The sequence below is a fragment of the Euprymna scolopes genome, chromosome 14, assembly GCF_053919585.1.
Source record: "Euprymna scolopes isolate OS-2025 chromosome 14, ASM5391958v1, whole genome shotgun sequence".
In the NCBI taxonomy this organism is placed as follows: Eukaryota; Metazoa; Mollusca; class Cephalopoda; order Sepiida; family Sepiolidae; genus Euprymna; species Euprymna scolopes.
The window spans coordinates 90435193-90457850 of record NC_136495.1 but is presented as its reverse complement, the minus strand read 5'-3'; the positions used below and the strand labels follow the sequence as shown (position 1 = coordinate 90457850).

Here is a 22658-nt window from a genome sequence, read left to right as displayed (position 1 = left end):
GTTTCCCCCCAAAATATGGCAACAACAAAATATGTGAAATAAAAAGATGGTAATTGATAATATTTCTTAGATATTTTTCACTCATCTTTGTTGTTGTCATTTTCACAATCCCCCTTTTCTTTTTATCATGGATGATAACCTTTTTAAGATTTCCAACTCCAGCCACTGCCAGATTAGATTGCTCAAATTGCACATTCCATACTGGATATAATATTTTACCTAGAGGTTGTCAGGTCAATCCCTGGTGTAGAAACAAAATCAAAAAATGGACTGATACTCAATATCAGTGTTGAATTTATGTCAAATTATGCAAAATGTATTTAAATTATTTATAAAAAAATATTTGTTAACTTTGAATGTGCAAATTAGATTTGTGGCTGTTGTGGTTAGGAGGAGACATATGCCCATAGTGTGGTTGTATGCACACAAACTGATGAGAAAGAAAAAATATCCAAATAATGTTTGTGTGTATAACAAACACGTGCAAGTACAGATGTGTATAGTTTATTTTTACAAATCTGAATATAATGAATGAAAATAAAGAATTTTAAAATGAAGAATTCTCCAAATAAAACATGTCCTATGTTTTTTTATCTTGATAGTTATTTGCTATTGTCAAAGTTATATTAAATAAGTAAATGAAGGAAATTAGTATGTAATATTGTTGTTAGTGTAATTTATGCATAAACCTTTAGTTACGTTTCCGACCCATTTCCCAGACCAGCAAGAACAACATGCTTCACTTCTAGATCTGTTTCTGACCACAGTTCCCGATGATTGTGTAACGAATGCCCACAGCCCACTCGGAAACGCTGATCATGCAGTGATAATGGTCGAAATCACTCTAAACTCTAGAGCCAAAACCGAAGAGCCACTGCTCAAAACGAGATATTATAAAAAGGCTGACTGGGAAGCCAGTAGGGATTTCCTCAGAGACGCACCATGGCGACATATCTTTTCACTGAACAGTGCGCCAAGAAGACCACTGAATGGTTCAAAACGGCAATTGAAGCACATGTTCCCGCGCAGAAATTTTATAGCAAGCCCCACTCTCCCCAATAGTTTACTTCTACTTGTGCAGCTGCCATTGCGCAAAGGCAGCATGCATACCACAGATTTAACCGACATAAGTCCAGTTCAAACAGACAGAAGTATATAGAAGCCAGAAGTAACGTTAAAAAAGAAATAGCGACAGCTAAGAGAGAATTTACTGAAACCTCCAAAAAACGCGTCGAAGCACAGAAATTAGGAACCGTGACTTCTGGAAAATCTACAACAGTGTAGTAAATAATGGGCAATCAACAATTCCCCCACTATCCAACAATCATGAGGTTGTTTGCTCAGCAACCAAGAAGGCTAATATGCTTGCCAGCCGGTTTGCCTCCAACTCCACACTGGACTCTGCTAACTACCTCCTCCCTGACTTTCCTTTGCGGACAGACGCCACACTAGACGATCTGAAAATCACTCCTTCTCAGGTGCATGCTATCATAAAAAGTCTCCACACTTCAAAAGCATGTGGACCTGATCTCATCCTGGCTGTGCTAGTAAAAAAAATGCTCCACCGAAGTAGCTCCAGTTCTCTCCAAACTCTACAACAAATGCCTTAATGAATCTTGCTTTCCTGCCTGCTGGAAAACTGCTTCTGTGATACCAGTTTTCAAGAATTCTGGCGAAAGAAGCGACCCAGTAAATTACCGCCCCATTAGCCTCCTCCCACTTTTTGCCAAAATATTTGAGTCCATTATTAACCTTACTCAGTTTCTTGTGTGGAATAAATATTTTCAGGAAAATAATGAATAGGAATAAAATAGTCATACAAATAACATAGTGAAAAGAAATAATGAAAAACTAGGCTAGTCTGAATCAATCTCCAACAGATTACTATTTGAATCTGAAAGTTTGATGAGGTAAATGTATACTTTATATGTGTATATATATATATAGAATGCTAAACTTCTGACCAACCAACAATACAGATTTCGGCAAGCCCGTTCCATAGCAGACATCTTAACTGTAATCTCTGAACATATATACCATTCACTGGACAAAGCAGGGGAGGGTAGAGCGGTAGCTCTAGATATATCTAAGGCTTTTGACAGGGTATGGCATTAAGGTCTTCTCAGGAAAATCAGATCATACGGTATCACTGGAAAAATACTTAACATAATTAAATCCTTCTTAGATAAGAGAAACATCCAGGTTGTCCTCGAAGGTCATACATCTAAACAATATGATATAAATGCGGGAGTGCCTCAGGGGTCTATCCTTGGACTTCTATTGTTCCTAATATTCATAAATGACCTCCCTGACAAAATTGTTTGTGAGATGGGTATATATGCTGATGACATCACGCTCTATAACAGACACGACAGGAAAACAAATGAAAACATATCTAAAGAAATGGCAAACACTAGAGGATGACCTCCAATCTGTAGTAGAATGGGGACAAAAATGGATGGTCATATTCAATGCTGTCAAGACTAAACTTGTTTCCCTCAATAACTACAAGAAACCTTCTCTACCACCAATAGCCCCCTACATCAAAGTGGCGACATGCCTTGTTTGGGGTGAAAATGTTATAAAAAAAATTTTAAAAAACCCTAGAATGATTTACATGTGAAGCTAGTTGTTTGAATAAATATGTACCTGTAGGCAGCCAAAACTACTCATATATCTGTTGCATTTTACAAAGACTTCAAAAGCAGTTCATCAGAGAATAAATATTAGCATATTTACTGAGAATGGTAACTTAATTTACAATAAACATAATTTATAAACTACTTTTTAAAAGTTGTTTTAGTTAGCCAATTATGTTTTATTTCTGTAAATATGATTTAAAAAGATTTACTTGTGATATCGTTTGATTTTAGGCTGCCCAACATCTGACCTTCTGAACTCTGCATCAACCCAAATAAGTTTCTTGTGTGGAATAAATATTTTCAGGAAAATAATGAATAGGAATAAAATAATCATACAAATAACATAGTGAAAAGAAATAATGAAAAACTAGGCTAGTCTGAATCAATCTCCAACAGATTACTATTTGAATCTGAAAGTTTGACGAGGTAAATGTATACTTTATATGTGTAATGTTTGTCAATGAATACATCTGTTGTAAGATGTTATTGTAGGAAATAAACAAGTCATTTAAAGATAGCTGGAACTCATATTTTGTTTATTAACTCCCTCAGATTCAAATGTTTTTATAGTAAATATGTTATTAAATATATAGTTTTATTTCTTTTTTCTTTTCCCATCATAGGATTGGAAATTTTCAGAATCATACTTCTAATAAGAATGTCCAAACCGGAAGGATTTAATAAACAAACTGACGAGTTGTAGCTGTAATAGACTTGTTTTTGTTATTTATTTCCTGCAATAACATTTTACAACAGAAGTATTTGTCGACAACCATTATTAAAATGTATTTTTGTATTTGCGTAGACGAAAACAATTTGCACAAGAAGAAAAATGCTTAAACGAGCTGAGACTAATATTTAAGCAATGCGCACGTTACATGTTTTTAAAATAACGGTGTTTCACTACTGATTTACATAATTTCATATTTGATTGAACAAGTCAATAGGAATTAGTGAAAATCTCCAAATCTCCAATTTTCAGTGAGAAAAAAAAAAAAAATTATATATTTGACAGTATATATTTATCATTCTTCTAAGAAAAAGTCCACATGAACCAGAAGGATGAGTTGCAGCTATTTGTAAGTGACTTGTTTATATGTACATGAGCAAAGATACCTGCGCTTCATGCAGGACTTTGCTGTATGTTAGGTACCCACTTCACGAGCACTCTTGCATAAGTGGATGTTGTAAGAGTATTTATTTTTCAAGGTGTTCAACATTTTTTAACTACCTCCTGAAATGACTGAAATCCAACCATGAACTTTAAAGCAAATAGATTAGATCAAAGTTGACAATTATATTATTACACATAAAAATTGAAACAATTACAATAAATCACAATGGTTAACATTTGTTTATTTGGTTGAGGGAATGGGTGTGGAGGAAGGTGATCTGATTCAAATTGGCCCGTGCTATGGTAGTGGCCCCTGGGATGGTGTCAAACCAAACTTGGTTTGCACAATCCCTAGGTGCAGGGAGTTTATGAAGAGCTGCCTTAAATATGACCTTAACCTTGAAAAATAGTGTGCACCATTCCTAGGTAAGAGACCATCATGCCAGGTTTGGTCATGGTCGGTTCAGTGATGTGGGCTGTAGGAGAGTATATATATATATATATATATATATATATGTATGCATGCTATGACCTTGACCCTTGATCTTAACCTTGAAAAATGGTGCCCACCTTCCTTATGTAAGGGCCCATCATCATGTCAGGTGTAGTCATGTAGTTCAGTGGTGTGGGCTGTAGGAAAGTTGTACACACAGATACACACACATGAATGCTACTACTTACATATAGAGAGAGAAAGAGAGAGATGGTGTGCATCATCCCTAGGTAGGGGACCATCATCATGTCAGGCTTGGTCATCATAGGTACAGTGGTGTGGGCTCTTGGGAAGTTGTAAACACATATGCACAAATGCTACTACTTTATATATATATAGATATATCTACCTATATTTACATACCATTTAATTATAATGGAAAGTGATATATTTTCAAATTTAACTTTTATTATTTTTCAGTTGAAAATTGGGAAACCTATGAGAAAATTTTGGACAATGTCTATGCCCGGCATATCAAATCTGAATCTCACCTTCACCCTGTAATGATGTCAGAACCAGCTGTAAGTTTTATTAAATTTTGTGATTACTCTTGCAAAATAATGTGATCAGAAATAAACAATATTTTTTTTATTCTTTTTTACAAAGTAGTCACTTATCAAGGCCTGGAGTCCACTCGAGGATAAGAATTAATGAGTATTCAATGGGAAAATATTGTAGTAATCGTTAGTAATGAAAATTTGATAAACTGGATTACTTAAGGGGATGGCTCATAAAGAACTTTTCTTTTTTTATATACATGGAGTTCACTTATAAAGGCCCAATGGCCACTCAGGGATAAGGGTTATTGTGTGTACAGTAATCAAAGGGATAGTGTAGCAATAGTATTGGAGAATTTGTAAGGTGTCGTTACTTGGGGGGGGGGGCGGTTCATCAGGAATTTGTTTGTGTTGGACTTGAAGACATCCAAGTTAAAGTCGGGAGGGAAACAGGCAAGCGGAACAGAGTTCCACAGGCGTGCAGTTCTAAGAAAGAAGCTTTGTTCATGGTATCTACGTTTTGATTTAGGCACAGATAGGGAGTGGGGAAAATTATTGACGGTGGTTTCAGCTAGTCGGGTGTTTTTTGAAAAAGATTGGCGAAGGGGGACCAGAGAGTGAAGCTCAGACGAGCACCTGCTCGATAGAACAATGACAGGCTCGCTACGTCTATTCTGTGGGAAAGAGGTTGCAGGGTAGAGAAAAGGGCATCCCCCACCAAGTCACGGAGTCTATTTTGTACTCTGTCAAGGCAGGATAGGCTGTTTTTAGCAGCCCCCGCCCAGATGTAGCAGCAGTACTCCCTCTTTGGACGTACTTGGCTCTTATATAGATAGAGAATTGCATCATTAGTGAGATATCTTCTGGAGCGGTAGAAGGATCCCACCATTTTCTCAGTGACCTTGGCCACAGACTTGATGTATGTGTTCCATTTAAGATCAGGTGTAAAGGTCAAACTCAGGAGCTTATCAAATCCTGGGGCCTCCCTTAGTCGAGAGCCATCCATTTCAATTGATTCCAAATGGGGATCAGAGCGTTTATGATGTAGAGATAGGAGCTTGGTCTTAGATGCATTAAAGGTAACCAGCCACCTCTTTCCCCACTGTACCATGCGCTCAAGATCAGAGGAGAGAGAATCAGAGAGAACATCATCATTTACAGCCTTTGATGTGTTGCCATAGATGGTCGTGTCATCAGCATAGATGTCACAACGAAAGATTTTAGTATGTGTTTTGGGAGATCATTGATGTAGATCAGGAAGAGAATTGGGCCCAGTATGGACCCCTGAAGGACTCCAGCATTAATACTGTGGGCCTCTGATTTCTGCCCATCAACCACTACTCTTATGAGCCTATCTGAGAGAAATGACTTAATGATAGAGAAAACATTTCCAGTTATACCGTAGCTGGACATCTTGTGTAGTAGGCCTTTATGCCAAACCTTATCGAAGACCTTTGATATGTCAAGAGCAATTGCCCTAGAAACGAAGCCTTTGTTGAGAGATTCGCTAATCCTATGAGATATAACCGTTAGCACATCTGCTGTAGATCTAGCAGAGCGGAAACCATATTGCGTGTTGCTAAGAAGGTTATTTCTCTATTTATTTTGGATTCCAGCAACTTACTCATGACACACAGGAGACTTATTGGTCTGTACTGAGAGAGGGATGACTTATCCCCTGAATTCTTAAATAATTGTTCACTATAATATGATCGTCAAGTCCAACAAAACTTAGATTTTCTGTGTCTAAAATAAGTATCTTCAGCAAAAACAATTCAGTTTATGAATTAATAGTAAATCAACCTATAACATAAAAGTCCAGAATGACATTAGCTCTGGATTGGGCCTAATGGGATAGGAAGTCTGTTGTCATGAAGCCTCAAAACTTTTAATCACCTCATGAGATAATATTGATGAAGCATTCTGGGAAGCACTTACTGCATATTACTAAAAAAACACATTCTTTAAGTCTGAATATAAAAAAAGAACCCTGTCTTTATCTTTTTATTTTCTTTCAAATCTTTCCTTACTACTTTCTCACAAACATTTGTTAAACTTTTTCTTTTTTGTTTTTTGCCCTTTCTACATTTTGCACTGTCTGAGTCCCGTCGGGTTGTCTCCATGGCTTTTAGTCCAAAAATATTGTCACACACATGCATGCATATATCTATGAAAGTGAAGTTGTCTGTGAGTATATGTCCCTACCAAACTACTCTGTAAATTTTCAGTCTACAGACTCGAGATTTGACATAAGGGGTATTGAGATTTTGGAAAATTTTTTTAATCAGCTTTTGACCAGAAATTTGGCTATCAAGGGGTCAAAGTTCGATGATTTGACCTTTGAAAATCTCTACCAAACCCCTTTGCCAATTTTTGGGTCTAAACACTTGAAATTTTGAGATGTAGATTACTTGGACATCGATCAAACATTTTAATTTGATTTAAGCCCAAAACAAATGTTATGAGGTCAAAATTGGGGTTGAATTATTTTTTAAAATTTGACCTTTGCAGTTTCTACCAATTTACTCAGCTAATTTTTGGTCTAAACATTTGAAATTTTATGTAAAGGGTATTCAGGTATATGGCAAGCTTTTTAATTGAATTTTGGCCAAAAATTTGGCTGCTAAGGGGTCAAAGTTCAAAAGTTCTTTGCATGCAACAAACTTTTTAATCAGTTTTTGGACAAAAATTTGGCTGCCAAGAGGTCAAAGTTGAAAGAGTTGATCTTTGCAGATTCTACCAAACTCCTCTGCCAATTTTGGGTCTAAGCACTTAAAATTTTAAATGTAGGTTACCTGGATATGTCTCAAATTTTTTAATATATATATATATATATAAGTTATGTACATAGGGCCTGAGCAAAGCCGGGCTGAACTGCTAGTATATATATAATTCCAGGTTTATCTTATAGAGGTAAAATAACCAATTAACAAGGTTAATACAAGAGTGCTCCAACCAAAGTAGGGCAAAATATAATTTTTATTTGTTTTATTTAAGCATATATCGCTACACATTCATGAGCATGTTTCGGTCAGCTAATTACTAATAACTAGTGACCTCTTCAGACGATGTTGCTTATACAAAAGCTTTGTTCATAATGAAAATCATTCAGTGATTCAGCAATTACAAAAAATTTTTTTATCAGTAGGTTACATTATGTGTCATTAAGAATAAAAAGAAAATGCATATGTGAGGAAAATGGAAAAAGAGGAGTGAAGATTAAGGTTCTTTTTCCTCTGTTTTTTTCATCTATGCTATTTTCATCTATGTGCGACCCAACCACGTATGGTGGTTGAATTTTACATTAATAACATTTATAATAGAACTAAATTAGAGCTTTTATTATGTGAGCAATCCCTGGCAGCTGCCGGTTGCCTTGCTGACTCCATTTGTTTGGTTGATGACTTAACCAAACTGAGGTAGCTTCAGTTAGTGGATTTGGGATTGATAATAATATGTTAATAATAACATTGTTTTGCTAAAATGGTATCGAAAGTGGTTTGGGATATCTTTGGAAGCAGTGTCTAATCCTGAGGTCATCTCCCAAGGACGACCGGCATGAGAACAGCTTGATGGAAATTTACTTCGATAAGTGATTATGCACAGTTGGCACGGGGCCAGTCAGAAGAGAAGGGGATATGTCGTAACAGATTGGCTAGTTTGAACTGGGCACCTCCATAACCCACCTATCACCTCATTATATAAGCTTATGCATGAGTGTTTTTAGTCAGTTGGGTTGATTATAGTTGAGTGGAGTTGAACTGACTGACTATTGGAAAATATGCCTATGTTAAAGTACCGCTGTCAATCTCTCTCTCCTTTAAGTTAAAGAACCCTGGTTGAATATTTTTGTTACATATATTTTGCACAAACAAAATAGATTTGTGTTTGACTAAAACCCTCTGCTGTTGATAATTCCTCGCTTGACATTGTTACTGACAAAGGCCTCTCCTCATACACGTCTTCAGACTGTTGGTAACAACATAAAAAGAAAGGGAAGAAAAAAAGGACAGGTTCACTTAATTGTGTCTGTCATTATCTACCTATCGAGGTTTACGATATACAAAAATTGAATCCAGAATTATGAGTGACTGTTTCTCCAGGTGAAAGCGCTGCCTGTTGCAGATGTGACGTGTGTCGAACTGAAGTGATTTAATTTTAACTGTCTGTATATTTATCTTTGTACAGTGGTATTAGATTAGAACTTTGTAGTTATATAATTTCTGTTCATATAATTTTTATAAAAAGAAAACCAACAACTAGTTTTTACTTATTGCTTCTGCGAGGTTGTTAACATTGCTGCTGGATCAGACAGTCAACTTGAGTTGTTTTTCAGGGGACATCTATCGGAAGAGTGCCTATCTCAGCACCGGGAGAAGGCTCTGACCTGCGGATCAACAAAAACAGTCACAACATGGTGTGTAGCCACACCTATCTCCATGGTTTGACGGACTTGTTAAAACAGAATAACCAGAATCCCTCATCAAACTCTGTCCCCGTGTAAACGATCAGGGCTAAATTCGTGTTGTAGTTCTTCTAGGTGACTGGAATAGCTGTTGAACTTTTTTTGGGTGTTCTGTGGTTGGAAAGCCCTAAAACGAACTCATATACCAGGTTATCTCTGGTTAGCCATATAACGTTTGGTTATATTTGGTGCTGTTTGACCTGAATGTAAATTTTGGAAATCCCATAACCATTTTGGTTGTCAGTTGAACCACGATTCGGCCCTCATGATCCTTTATTTGAGATTCGACTCTTGGTGATTGTGCCAGGCAGACTAGTGAGTTAATTTTTCTTTTGACTTGGGTTTTTACTTTTGTCGATTGACATAGGGTGATAAGGAGATTGAAAGTTAAAAAAAAAGACAGAGTAAAGTGATGGTTATAAAGGAAAGAGTGAAAAATGATGCCTTTAAACTGCTGAATGGCACAAGTCATATTTTGGAGAAAATTTTTTTTTTTTGTAATTATCATTTGCATTGTAGTCATAAAGTGAAAAATAATTGATGCCTTTAAACTGCAAAATGGCATGAGACATCCTAAAGAAAGAAAAATTATTTTTGCAATTAGAACTTTTAATTTTCAGTCATATTTTGCAAAAAAAAAGTCTGATTTTGATGTGTGATTTCTGTTGGTAATTAGTGATTGAATAATTTTGAGAATGAGTGCTCCAGAGGGAACTAAAACAGAGGTTGTCGATAGTGAGGTAGAGAATGGAGGAAATGAGCAGCAGTAACCCAAAAGAGTTAGATGAATGATTACAGGCAGTTAATAAGAAATAGAGAAATTTGTTGGTGTATAAGGCTGCGAACAAACCGGTGTCATGGTTCACTGGGAAGAAATTTAAAGAAAACTTCTAATTGTCTTGAAAGCAGCTTCGGTCATCACTTGTAAACAAGCACTCTAGTGAGAGGATCACTATAGACGTAATCAGAGAGCTGTTCAGGCTCAAACAGTGAGTGGATGAAGTAGTCGCTAAGTTAGTAGAACGAATTTTCGGTGTGGTCATTAGAGCACATCCGGAAAGCTTAAAGACAGTAGACGCGTCCAAGCTCCATTAGCAGATGTGCTTGGAGAGGCATTTTTGGACGGAGACATTAGGCCAGATGTCCCCAAGGGCAGTCCACTGAAATCGCAGGAGAACCAGCGATTGGGCATGGCATAGAATTTGAGGTTCCCAGTTGCAGGAGAATATTGCGAAAGGTCACCAGCATGCTAAACAGTTCCGACCGAGAATAGTCAAAATCTCACTGTGCACTGTCAAAACCAGAAGAAAACTGGGAAGAAAAGCTTTGAAATCTGAAACCGATGTGCTCAGTTCGACCACGAATCTAAGGTGGTGTAATGACGCAGTAGATCACAGGTTGAGGATCAAAAAGTGGAATGACATGATGCCCCACGGTCCTCCAAATGGCAGGCGTAGAAAACCGAGATCGCCGCCACCCAAGGATGGAACAATTAATGCTGGGGGTGGGGTGAATGGTTGAAAGAGCAGGGGGTGAGAATCAGTGAAACAGCCAACCCTGTGGCTGACCCCAGTGCAGAATGAGTAGAATAGATGTTAATTTGTTTTTCACAATAACATGTAAGCATTGGTACTTGTGCATTTAACGAACCAGACGTAACTCAGCATTTGCTCGGCTTTGTCCAACACATGACGTCAACAGCCGAATAAAACCGAGCGTTGCCGATAAAATAAAAACAACGCTACAACAAAATAACTGTAAAATGAAATTGTAAAATGTAGAAACATCCAAAAATAAGTAAAAAGCAAAAACCTACCATTCATTTATGTTTTTTTTTATTATTAGTATTATTGTTTGTAATTGTTTTCTGTTTGCAAAATAAATACATATAAAACATTTTTTGTAAATAAATAATAATTTTTTTTTTTTTTTCAACTATTTACGTAAAATGACCAACAAAAATGATATTTGTAGGATCAATTTTTTTTTAACAAATAATAGTAATTTTTTTATGAAACTTTTTTTTCAACTATTTATGTACAAAAAAAGAAAAAATCATAAGAAAAAGGAAAGGAACAAAACTTTTTATTTTTTTTATTTTTACGGGATCTACAAAATTAAGGCTGTGTTGGTTCACCGTTAAATAGTGATACCCCTCTCCTCCCACTTTGCTCCAACAGTCCGATACGATCGTGCGTGGTCCCCGGCAGAATGTATTTTCTTATTAGTGGAAGGAGGGTTTCGGCATTCCTATTTGCTACGTTAACCAAAAAAATAAAAAACTCCTTTTCGGCGGGGTCGGCGTATCCACCGAGGACCCAGACCAGTGTTAGACGTCTACCAACGTTGTGTTTCCAGCGGTTGAAGAAGACAAACTCATCGATTTCGACCATATGGCCTGCTGGACTTCCTATCTGTCGGGGATTCCTGAGAAAGTAATCCCGGCATATATCTCGCAGGAAATTCTTCCAGTCCACAATTGTGTGGCGTGACCGCAAACCACATTCGCGCTGGAGATTCCTAGTCGCCGGCATCTTGAACGCTCATATCAGAATTCTCGTCTGCTGCTCGACGCGCGCGCATCGAGTTGAAACTAAGCACGCAGCGTTTTGATTGGCTGATGACCATGTTTCGTCAGACAGCAGTCAACCCCGAGCTGTTGACATCATGCGCCGGACAAAGCTGAGCAAATGATGAGTTACGTCTGGTTCGTTAAATGCACAAGTAGCAAAAATAAGCATTTAAAGTGATTGCTTCTGATTTAGAAAAAAATGTTTTGTGTGTTTTGATGCTATTTTGTTTGTAATGATAATTTGAAAGTCTTTAAACTGACTGCTTCTGAAAAAAAAATAAATAAATAAAATACTAATAATATATTGTATGTGTGCTTTGATGCTGTTTTGTTCTTACTGATAAATTGAAAGCATTTAAATTGATGAATAGACAGTCATTAGGCCGAGAATCTTTTTGAAAATGAAAGATGAGACGACAATATGCTTTGAAATCATGTTGGAGCATTTAAACTGTTAGAAAACATTTGGCCTGAGAATTGTTATAAGGAAAACTGACAATATCAATGTCCTTTTGGTTCTTGCTGTAACTGTTGCTGAGATAATTAGAAATAAATAAAAGTGGGGAAAGAAAAAAACAGTTACCCAAAGATAGAAAGTATATCAATTAATGTGGGAAGCAAAAGTGACAATATGAATGATAAATTGAATTAGAATTTTATAACACAAATATAACATCAGAAGGAAAAGAGGTTTTTATGATTTTACGCTCGAAAGGAAGACAGTGCGGGCCATTGTGGGTGCACATGGGCTAGTGTGTACATTTTAAAATAGAAGGGAAATAGTGACTTGTGAGCCGCATGGGGTCAGATTCTCCACTGATCCCGTCCATCAAGGCAACTTGCGAATGGAATTATTGTCAATGATTCGCAGCAGGATAAACCAGCATTGCTCGAATTTGCGACTATTCTATTTTACGCAAATTTTTGATGCAGTTTCATTGTTCTTTAGGAAGTAGTGGAGCGACCAGTCTGATCACAGTGAGTCAGTGATGTTGGAAACGTATTGATGGGTTAGACTTAACCATTTCCTGTGGAAGCTGAGTGAGCTAAAGGGAGTGAATGTGACCCAACCACCTATGGTGGTCAAATTTTACGTTAATGACAGTTATGATAGAACTAAGAGCTTTTATTATGTGAACAAACCCAGGCAGCTCTCGGTTGCCTTGCTGACTCCATTTGTTTGGTCGATGATGCAACCAAACCAAGTAGCTTCAATTATCGGATTTGGGATTAGGATTGATAATAATATGTTAATAATAACATTATTTTGATAAGAGAACAATTGATTTTAAGAGAATGGTATCGAAAGTTGTTTGGAAGCAGTATTTGATCCTGGTGTCATCTTGCAATGATGACTGGCATGATAAAAACTCGAGGGAGATTTACTTCAGTAATTGATTATGCACAGTTGGCATGGGGCCAATTAGAAGAAAAGGGGGTATATTGTAACGACCATTGATTGGCTAGTTTGAACTGGGGAGCTTCATCACCCACCCATTACCTCATTATATAAGCGATTTTTAATTAGTTGGGCTGAGTGCAGTGGAGTTGAGCTGACAGTGAGTTGAATAGAAGCCTCTGACCACTAGAAAATACGCCTGCGTTAAAATACCGCTGTCAACCTCTCTCTCTCGAAAGTTGAAGAACCTTGTCATATATATGGTATTTTGCACAAACAAAATAGATTTGTATTTGGTTAAACCCCTCTGCTGCTGATAATTCTTCACTTTGTCGCTGACATATCTGCATCTGCAGACTGTTGGTAACAACATAAAAAGAAAAAAAGACAGGTTTACTTAATAGTGCCTGTCTTTATCACACCTATCAAGCTTTACAATGTAAGAAAATTGAATCTGAAATTACGAGTGACTGCTTCTCCAGGTGAAAGCGCTGTCTGTCAAGGTGATGCGACACATGTTGGACTATGAACTCTGTAGTGATTTGATTTCAGCTGCCTATACAATTATTTTTGTACAGTGGTATTATAGTAATACTAAGCACTATCTGTTGCAGATGATGCAACATGTTAAACTGATGTAATTTCAACTGCCCATACATTTATCTTTGTACAGTGGTATTAGAACTTTGTATTTATATAGTTTCTGTTAGTATAATTTTTATAAAAACAAGAAAACCAACAACAGGAGTTTTTACTTATTGCTTCTGTGAGGTTGTTAACATTGCTGCCGGACCAGACAGTCAACTTGCGTTGTTTTTCAGGGGACATCTATCAGAAAAGGAGTGCCTACCTTGGCGCTGAGAGAGGGTTGTGACCCGCAGATCAACAGAAACAATCACAACATGGTGTACGGCCACACCTATCTCTCTGGATTGGCAAACTTTTCTTGTTGAAACAGAATAACCAGAAATTCCTCATCAATCCCTCTCTGTGGTGGGAGTTATTCTGGGTGACTGGAATAGCTGTTGAACTTTTTTTAAAATTATGTTTTTTATGTTCCATGATCTGAAAAGGCCTAAAACAAACTTTCATGCCAGCATACCTCCCGAAGGTGGGGTGTGTTGTGTTGCATTATGTTTTTACTCTGTTTCTTTTTTTCTTTTTTCTATTTTGATACAAATCTTAATCCCCACCTTTCCTTTTCTGTGTTCCTCACATATATTAAAGACTATTTCTTTTTTATTCTGAATTATATATAATGTGACCTCCTGATAATATTTTTTGTGATTGCTGAATCCCTGAATAATTTTCATTAAACTAAGCTTTTGTATAAGCAACATCATGGGAATAGGTCAACGAAACATGCTCCTGTGTTTGTAGCAACATATGAATGCTTATGAAAAACAAATTGTGTGTGTGCGTGTGTGTAATTTCCAAAATTGAATCTCTTTTCTTTTCTTTTTCAGTGGAACACAAAAGCCAAACGAGAAAAATTGACTGAAGTGATGTTTGAAAAATATAATGTCCCTGCATTCTTTCTTTGTAAAAATGCAGTTCTTTCAGCGTATCCTTTTATACTACAAAACCATTTTTATTCCTTTTTATTTTCTTCCTCTTTCAAGTGTAAATTATGATCCTGTCTCAAATGTTTAACAAAGCCGTCTAAAATTGTAGATTATAATTTTGAAATTATATTCAAAGTAATTGTGTTTAATCTTTATACTTAAAACATTTTCTGCATGAAGATACATTGTAATTTTGAGATGTTCCCTTTAGTTTTAGTCACTTATGCATTGCATTCATAATCCAATCACATAAATTGCACTTAATGTATTTTTTACATGAATACAACTACTTATGTAAATTTGCTACATATGACGTGCCTTCAATAAGTTTCCAGACTTTTTTTGTACAGACATTTAAAATTGTTATAGACTCTTGAAAATTCAGTATGTTAGGAGATGACTGACCAATTTTCATTATTTCAGGTTCAAATGAACAGCTGCGGCATGAATTGGAATACACCATATTAAAGCTTGATTGTCATAACATTAATTTCAAAAATGCAATCTGAACGTTAGGACACTTCAGAGGAATGAGATCCAATAAAACTCTGTTTTAAACTTCGAAAAAATGCCACAGATGTATAGAATACTTCAGGCTACATTTGAACCATTTTGTATGAATCGAGCATCAGTTTTGAGTGGCATAAGAAATTCAAAAAAAGCAGGGAGTCTGCGAGAGATCATGAAAGGTATGAGAGGAGTAAGGAAGTCAGAACACTAGAGTTGATTGGTCAAATAAAGAATTTCATGGCTGAGGACTATAAGTGCACAGTTTGATGTCAGAACTGTTTTAATTGTGAGGAATGGAAGATGTGGAAAATTTGCGCAAAGTTTGTCCCAAAGGTGCTCAGAGAAAATCAGACTATTTGACTAAGATGGGCATCAAGACAGTTCCGCACCCTCTTTATAGTCCAGACTATGCTCCATGTGACTTTTTTTAGTTATTCTCTGAGCACAAGGAAAACTTTAGAGGCTGTCGTTATGAGACAATTGAGATGAAAGATGCTGTGACTAGGGTTCACAAAAGGACTTCCATGGGATCTTCCAGAAGTTGTTGGAATGATACAAGTGCATTTCAGCCAGAGGAGATTACTTTGATGGGGGCTAGAATTTCATGTGTGTACTATCAATAAAAGTGCCTATACAAAAATGTCTGAAAACTTATTGAAGGCACTTTGTACATGACAATTATTCCAGGAATAAGTCAGTGACTTTAATAAAGATAGATAACTTCACCTGATTTCTACATTGCTCCATTTATTATATTTATATATATCTACTAGCAGTTCAGCCCAGCTTTGCTCGAGCCCTATGTACTGTTCATAACTTGCGCTACGTGTAAATACGCTTTATGTAAGATTTCAAATGTTCAGACCAAAATTTGTCTAAGTAATTTCGTAAAGACTGCAGAGGTCAATATTTTTAACTTTAACCCCAATTTTGACCCCTTAACAATTATTTTGGTCTCCAATCAAAATACAAAGTTTTACCCATGTCCGAGTTGCCTACATCTAAAATTTCAAGTCTTTAGACCCAAAATTGGAGGAATTTGGTAGAACCTTCAATGGTCAACTCTTTCATCTTTGACCTTTTGGCAGCCAAATTTTTGCCCCCAAACTGATTAAAATGCTTGCCGCATGTCTGAATACCCATTATGTATAAATTCAAATGTTTAGACCCAAAATTGGCTGAGTAGTTTGCTAGACACCACAAAGATCAAGTCTTTGGAACTTTGACCTCTTGGCTGCTCAAATTTTCGACCCAAACCAATTAAAAAGCCTGCCTTATCTCTGAATACACTTTATGTAAAATTTCAAATCTGTAGACCAGAAATTGGCTGAGTAATTTGATAGACTGCAGAGGTCAAACTTTTTAAACTTTGGCCCCAATTTTGACCCCTTAACATTAAATTTTTTGGACTCGAATCAAATTAAAAAGTTTAATCCATGTCCAAGTAAAATACATCTAAAATTATTTATGTTTAGACCCAAAAATTGGCAGGGGATTTAGTAGAATTTTCAAAGGTCAAATTGTTGAACTTTAACCCCTTGACAGCCAAATTTCTGGTCAAAAACTGATTAAAAAGATTTTCCCAAATCTCGATACTCCTTATGTCAAATTTTGAGTTTCTAGACCGAAAATTGACAGAATTATTTGCTAGGGAAATGTAAACACACACATTTTCACTTTCTTAGATATATAGATTTTCACATCTAAGACAAAAATAATACGTTTTAACTTTTGCTAAATATTCACTGTTCATAAATTATATCACTTATGTGATATAATTTATAATTTTCAGAATACTCCTGAGTAAATTTATTCTTGGCTTATACCGCATCATAAAAATATTTATTTTGTGTGCAATGCTTATTTGGAATAAAGTTGCAAATATTTTAATTAGATTGTCAAAATCTGCATACAGAAACCTGCAGTTTTAGTAATATTTCCACAATTTACAACCAGAATTTTTGACCAATCTATCGCAATACATGTAGTGACTTTTGCTATCAGTTAGAATAATATTCTATTGCAAAAGTTTTGGTTATCTCTTTTGTGAATACATACAATTCTGTGCACTGATTGAGCAATGCGGAAGTAAATACTGAACATATACATACACACACATACACAATATTTTATAATATCATGTGCAATAGTAACAAAATAATGTAATAAAAGCATGTGGGCCTGATCTTATCCCTGTCATAGTAATTATAAGGAAATGCTCTGCTGAACTCATTCATGTTCTCTCTAAACTCTCCAACAAATGCTTTACTAAATCTTGCTTTCCTGATAGCTATAAAATTGTCTCTGTCGGGTTAAAGTGTTCAAGAATTCTGATGAAAGAACTGAGAACCAAAATCACCACCTTATCAGTCTCTTTTCAATCTTCACTAAAATCTTTGAATCATTAATCAACCTAATGATAGTTTACCACCTTGTTAATACTAAATTTTTTATGACTATGGATTTTGGCAAGCCTATTCTACTGTGAATATCATAATTTCTCAAAGCATATACCATACACTAGAAAAAGCAGATGAAGCTAGTATGGTAGATAACAGAGTCCGGCATAAAGGTCTTATAAAAATTAATTTATATGGTATTATCAGTATTACCAGTAATACCATCTAAAATAATTGTTACTCTGTTAAAGGCGTATATCTACCATCCTAGCTTCATCTGCAAATATTTAATATAATTAGATCCTTTTTAACCAAAAGAAAAATCTAGGTTGTTGCTGATGGTCATACATCCAAACGTGACATTAATGTGAGTATACCACATGATCGACTCTTTGACTTGTTCTTGATGGTATTATGTCTGAGATGAGTATATTTACTAATGACACCACAGTCTATTCCCAACATGTAAACCGAATGCGTGCATATCCAAGGTAATCTCTGAATCATTAGAGAATGGCAGTTAGCCTGTAGTTGAATGCTACTAAAAAAAAAGCTCCTTTTCTTTAATAATTATAAGAAACCTCTTCAATCACCAATTGCTATGGTTGATAACATCCTACCTAAGAGTTCAAAATTCAAACTCCTCAACCTAACATTCACAGGTAACATGGATTGCAACAAAAAAGTCATGTTGACAAAAATGTTATGGCGGGTTTTTAACTTTTAAATTCACATGAACATATCTAGGTGTTGTATAGTTCATTATTATTGTTTTTGTTATTATTCGTTGTTATTGTTCTTTTTTAAAAGTGAGTCTTAGAGAGAGAGATTGTTCGTGTTATGACAAGATTCATATTTATAAATCGTGTTCATACTTAGAAGTGTAGAAGCTCTTTGAGTGAGGAGATAGTGTTCAGACCGTCTTAGTGTTCATCTTGTGTATGTAAGATGTGTATGTAAAGACATTTTAAACCACATGATATACAAGACATATAATAACAATTTTCACTTTACCTTTTGGTAGAATTACAACACAAAGACGACGTTTATAAAAACACATGATGGGTTTATTTCTTCTCACGACCGGTCGTGGTTTTCATCATCAAGAATTCAAAGCTTCACATTCTAACTTTCAAAAGTGACCGTCTCACTTCTAGACGTTCGAATCCCAACTGCAGAATATCGTCCTCAAACTCCCTCTCAGTTTCTCCTCCCTTAACTCTAAAGTTTTCTAACTATATCGAGAACTTCCCATTTTCCATGACGTCATACACATGTTAAAACATGTGTCTTCTTTCATGTGTTCTGGACATACGTGTCCAAAACTTTTTCCTTTGTTTACAAAAGGAATTTTAACCTATATTCCCAGTAACCTATATTTCCAATATGTTAAAAACATGTTTATTAAATTATCTTGTAGTTGCATTCTTTCAATTGAATTTTTCATAACAGAATTGACAATGCACATTCTTTTCTTAAAACTATTTTATCTCTAAGCTTAACAATGGTTTGTTTTACATTCCATTTTCTAATTCTCTCTCGTAATCTATTTCTAAACCTAATTTACGAGGTTCGAATTTCGTCTATTCTATTTCATTTTCATTTTAACTAAATCTCTCTATTTTTATACTTACATGAAAAGGGGACAGCCCTTATCATGTAACATAGGTTCAAATTTATTGATCGAAATAAGCACCAAAACAAGTAACGTAAAAATCTTGAATTCTGGTGGCGATGAAGTTGCTGAAGGCATTTTTGATATTGCTTAGGTTTTTTAAGCATTTCTCCTGCAGAAAGTTGTGATGCTTGAACAAGTGGTAGTCAGTGGGTGAGAGGTCTGGAGAGTATGGTCGATGAGGTAGTTTCCTAGCCCAATTTGTTCGACTTCTGCAGTGGCGATTTAGCAACGTGTGGCTGGGCATTGCTGTGGAGGAGAATTGGGTTTTTTCTGTTGGTTAATGCTAGGGGTTATTGTCAAAGTTTCTGATGCATTTCATCCATTTGTTGACAGTAGTTCTCTGCCGTAATGGTTTGCCTGCATTCAAAAACTAATGGAAGAGATTGGTTGCTGACCACCAAACAGTCAGCATGACCTTCCTTTTGGTGCAACTCTGGCTTCGGAAAGTGTCGTGGAGCTTCATCAATATCTAACCACTGAGCATTGTCAGTTGTCGTAAAGAATCCATTTTTCATCGCAAGTCACAATTTGGTTGAAAATGGGTCATTCTTGTGTAAAAGAAAGGAAGATAACACTTCATAACATTTCATTGTCATTCAATTCGTGAACCACCCATGTACCGTGTTCTTTTGTCTTTCCAATCTCTTAAGTGGTTGGAAATCGTATATGTTGTGTCGAATTCAGAAACCTTGAACAATTGTGTGTGGATTGGATTCAACTAAGGCTCTTAATTGATCGTTGTCAAAATTTGATGGCTGACCACTACGCTCGTCATTTTCAAAACTTGTCGCCGTCACAAAAGTTCCTGGGCCAAACGCTTCATTGATATTGTGAACTGTTTCAACAGCTTTTTGGCCTAGCTTGAAATAAAACACGACAATTGTGCAAATTTGCTTTTTTCCATCTTGTATTCAACATTTTGAAAAGAAGACATAATTGTTTTAAAACGATTCTAATTTAAACGATTAGATAAAGCGAAAAGCCCTCTTGAAAATAATGAAGTAAAGGCATTATAACGAAAACTTATTTGAAATCAAAATTAAAAATTCTGTAAGAACCTCCTTGTCAATCTAATAGAAAATACTGCCAAGGCTGCTACAAGGAAAATGGTCTCCTTCTACTATGCTAGAAAATATCCTATATCTCTATAGAGTCACCATCTGCCCATGCACAGTGTTGTTGTCATATGTGTTAGTGCGTAACCTGCTACACAGGGTCCAAAAAAGAGTCTCTAACAGAATATATTCTCTAATCTAATAGAATCCTAATCTCTAATCTAATAGAACCCCAATCTCTAATCTAATAGAATCCTAATCTCTAATCTAATAGAACCCTAATTCCTGTCCACCAAGCTCTACCCTTTGTCACATCACCACAATGTTGAGTCCCTATGCATATTTTACAATTACTATAATAAAATGTGCTCTGACAAACTTGCTACCCTAGTGCACCTTAATGTAATACATTTGAATAACCAGTCAATCAGTTAAATTTTATCTACTCACTGTGGAGGTCCCCAAATTTCAAAGACTTTCTATTAAGCTTCCTCAAATGGTTAACATTTGAAATTTTCTCCTTGCTCTCCATTTCCCTTTCTTTTACCAACATGCAGAAGTTTAAATGTAATGTGATAATCAAATGATTTTGAAACTAATTTAGTTTCAGAATCATTTCTCTTTCTCAGCGTCTTCACTGTTGGCTGGCCTGAAGAGGTTTAACATTGAATAAGATTATAACCGAAACATGTCTGCACTCCAAAATATAGTATAAATAAAAAATTAATTTTAAATTATAGCTCTACTTGACCACTATTGCATAAACACAATAGGTTTCAGAGGCATAACTTAAATGGAAAACATAAGTGACAAGAAACAGGTGTATACTGATATTTTTAATGCCTTTTAATTACACACCTCCTTGATCTTTAAGATCAATCGGTCTCATAATCCACCATCCATGCCGGTTGTCTTCGATTTTCACACTGGTTCTTCTTACAGAACTTCAATATTCTCTTATGCCAGCAAAGAAACTCTTTGTACGTTCAAGATATGACGTGCCATTCCGTCTACTGCCACAGAGTTCTTGGAAAGTACTTCAGTTATGGTACTTCTTCCCTATCGTGTTGTACAATGAGGATTGGGTGGCTACACCCACACTTCTTCACCAACTACGATTTCTGCTTTTGCCTGTTTCACTTTTTCTGTTACAGCCAATGGATATCTTCATTTGCATGTGAAAATGGATTGATGCGATTGTGCCAAATTATACCAAAATACCGCCTTTTTGGGCAAAATTTAATTTCTTGTTGCCACAGCTTTTATAGTGCCTCTTTATAATCCCACTCAGCCAGTACGTTTCTTCCATTTTATGCAAATGAAAGATTCAGCTACAAATTTCACTTTCTCTCATAAAGGTTTTGAGGAGAAGTGGCCATTGAAAATCCTAATGCTCTACTAATTATAAAATGAGATACATAAACATATTCATAATCACTTTCTGTAAGAATTTAATTTTAATCTTGCATTTTATTTTTTTGATAGAATTTTTTTTTTTTTGTGTGGTGCTGGGATCATAAAGAAACCATTTTTTTCCCCTATTATCTTGGTTAGCCTTTCTTTTCTCTTTGTTTTCACAATATAACTGCTAGTCATGTGTGACTCCACAATATTCAGCAAACAATATTTCACGTTAAGATTTTTGTTCCTTAGAAGCGCTGGTTGAGTTTGAATAAAATATGTATTATATACGTTTGAAGCCAAAACAACGCATTATTACAAAATAAACACATTTATTTTGTTTGAAATTTATATTGAAATTCATAATTATATTTTGAAGGAAACCTTCATCTTCATTCTGTCTTTCATAGATCATAGTGTTATCTGTGTATATGTCAATTAATGAACTTAGAATGTGATTTGATCAAGATAAGAGATTTGGGCCCAGAATAGATCCCTAAGGCATACCAGCATTGATAGTTCAAAGACTTTAGTCCATTAATGACTACTTGAAAAGAAAAGATTTGATGGTTGAGAAGACATTTCCAGATATTCCAATGATTTTGATTCTGATATGGAAATCTTGTGAAATAGATCTTTATACCATCCCTATCAAATGTCTTTCATATGTCAGGAACTATTGCTCTTGAGAAGAAGCTCCTGTCAATAGATTCACAATATGAAATTATGGGCAGTACATAAGCTGTAGATCTTCCCGGACGGAAACCATATTGCTTGTCACTGAGTTGGTTGTTTTTGCTGAGGTGGTTGACAATGTCTTTATTTAACACAGATTCAAGCAACTTACTCATGATACACAGAAGACAAA

The 22658-nt window shown here is 35.7% G+C and overlaps 1 protein-coding gene across 2 annotated transcripts in view; it reads left to right on the top strand.

The window, feature by feature from the left end:
• Positions 1–22658, top strand: part of LOC145293156 (actin-like protein 6B) — a 177960-nt gene that overhangs the window by 241 nt on the left and 155061 nt on the right. For both annotated transcript variants that reach the window (XR_013869675.1, XM_080139606.1), the window contains exons 2-3: positions 4670–4770; positions 14649–14746. Coding sequence is in view for 1 of the 2 variants with exons in the window: in XM_080139606.1 (XP_079995732.1) it covers positions 4670–4770; positions 14649–14746 (199 nt within the window). In the remaining variant the exon portion in view is untranslated. The remainder of the gene's footprint in view (positions 1–4669; positions 4771–14648; positions 14747–22658) is intronic.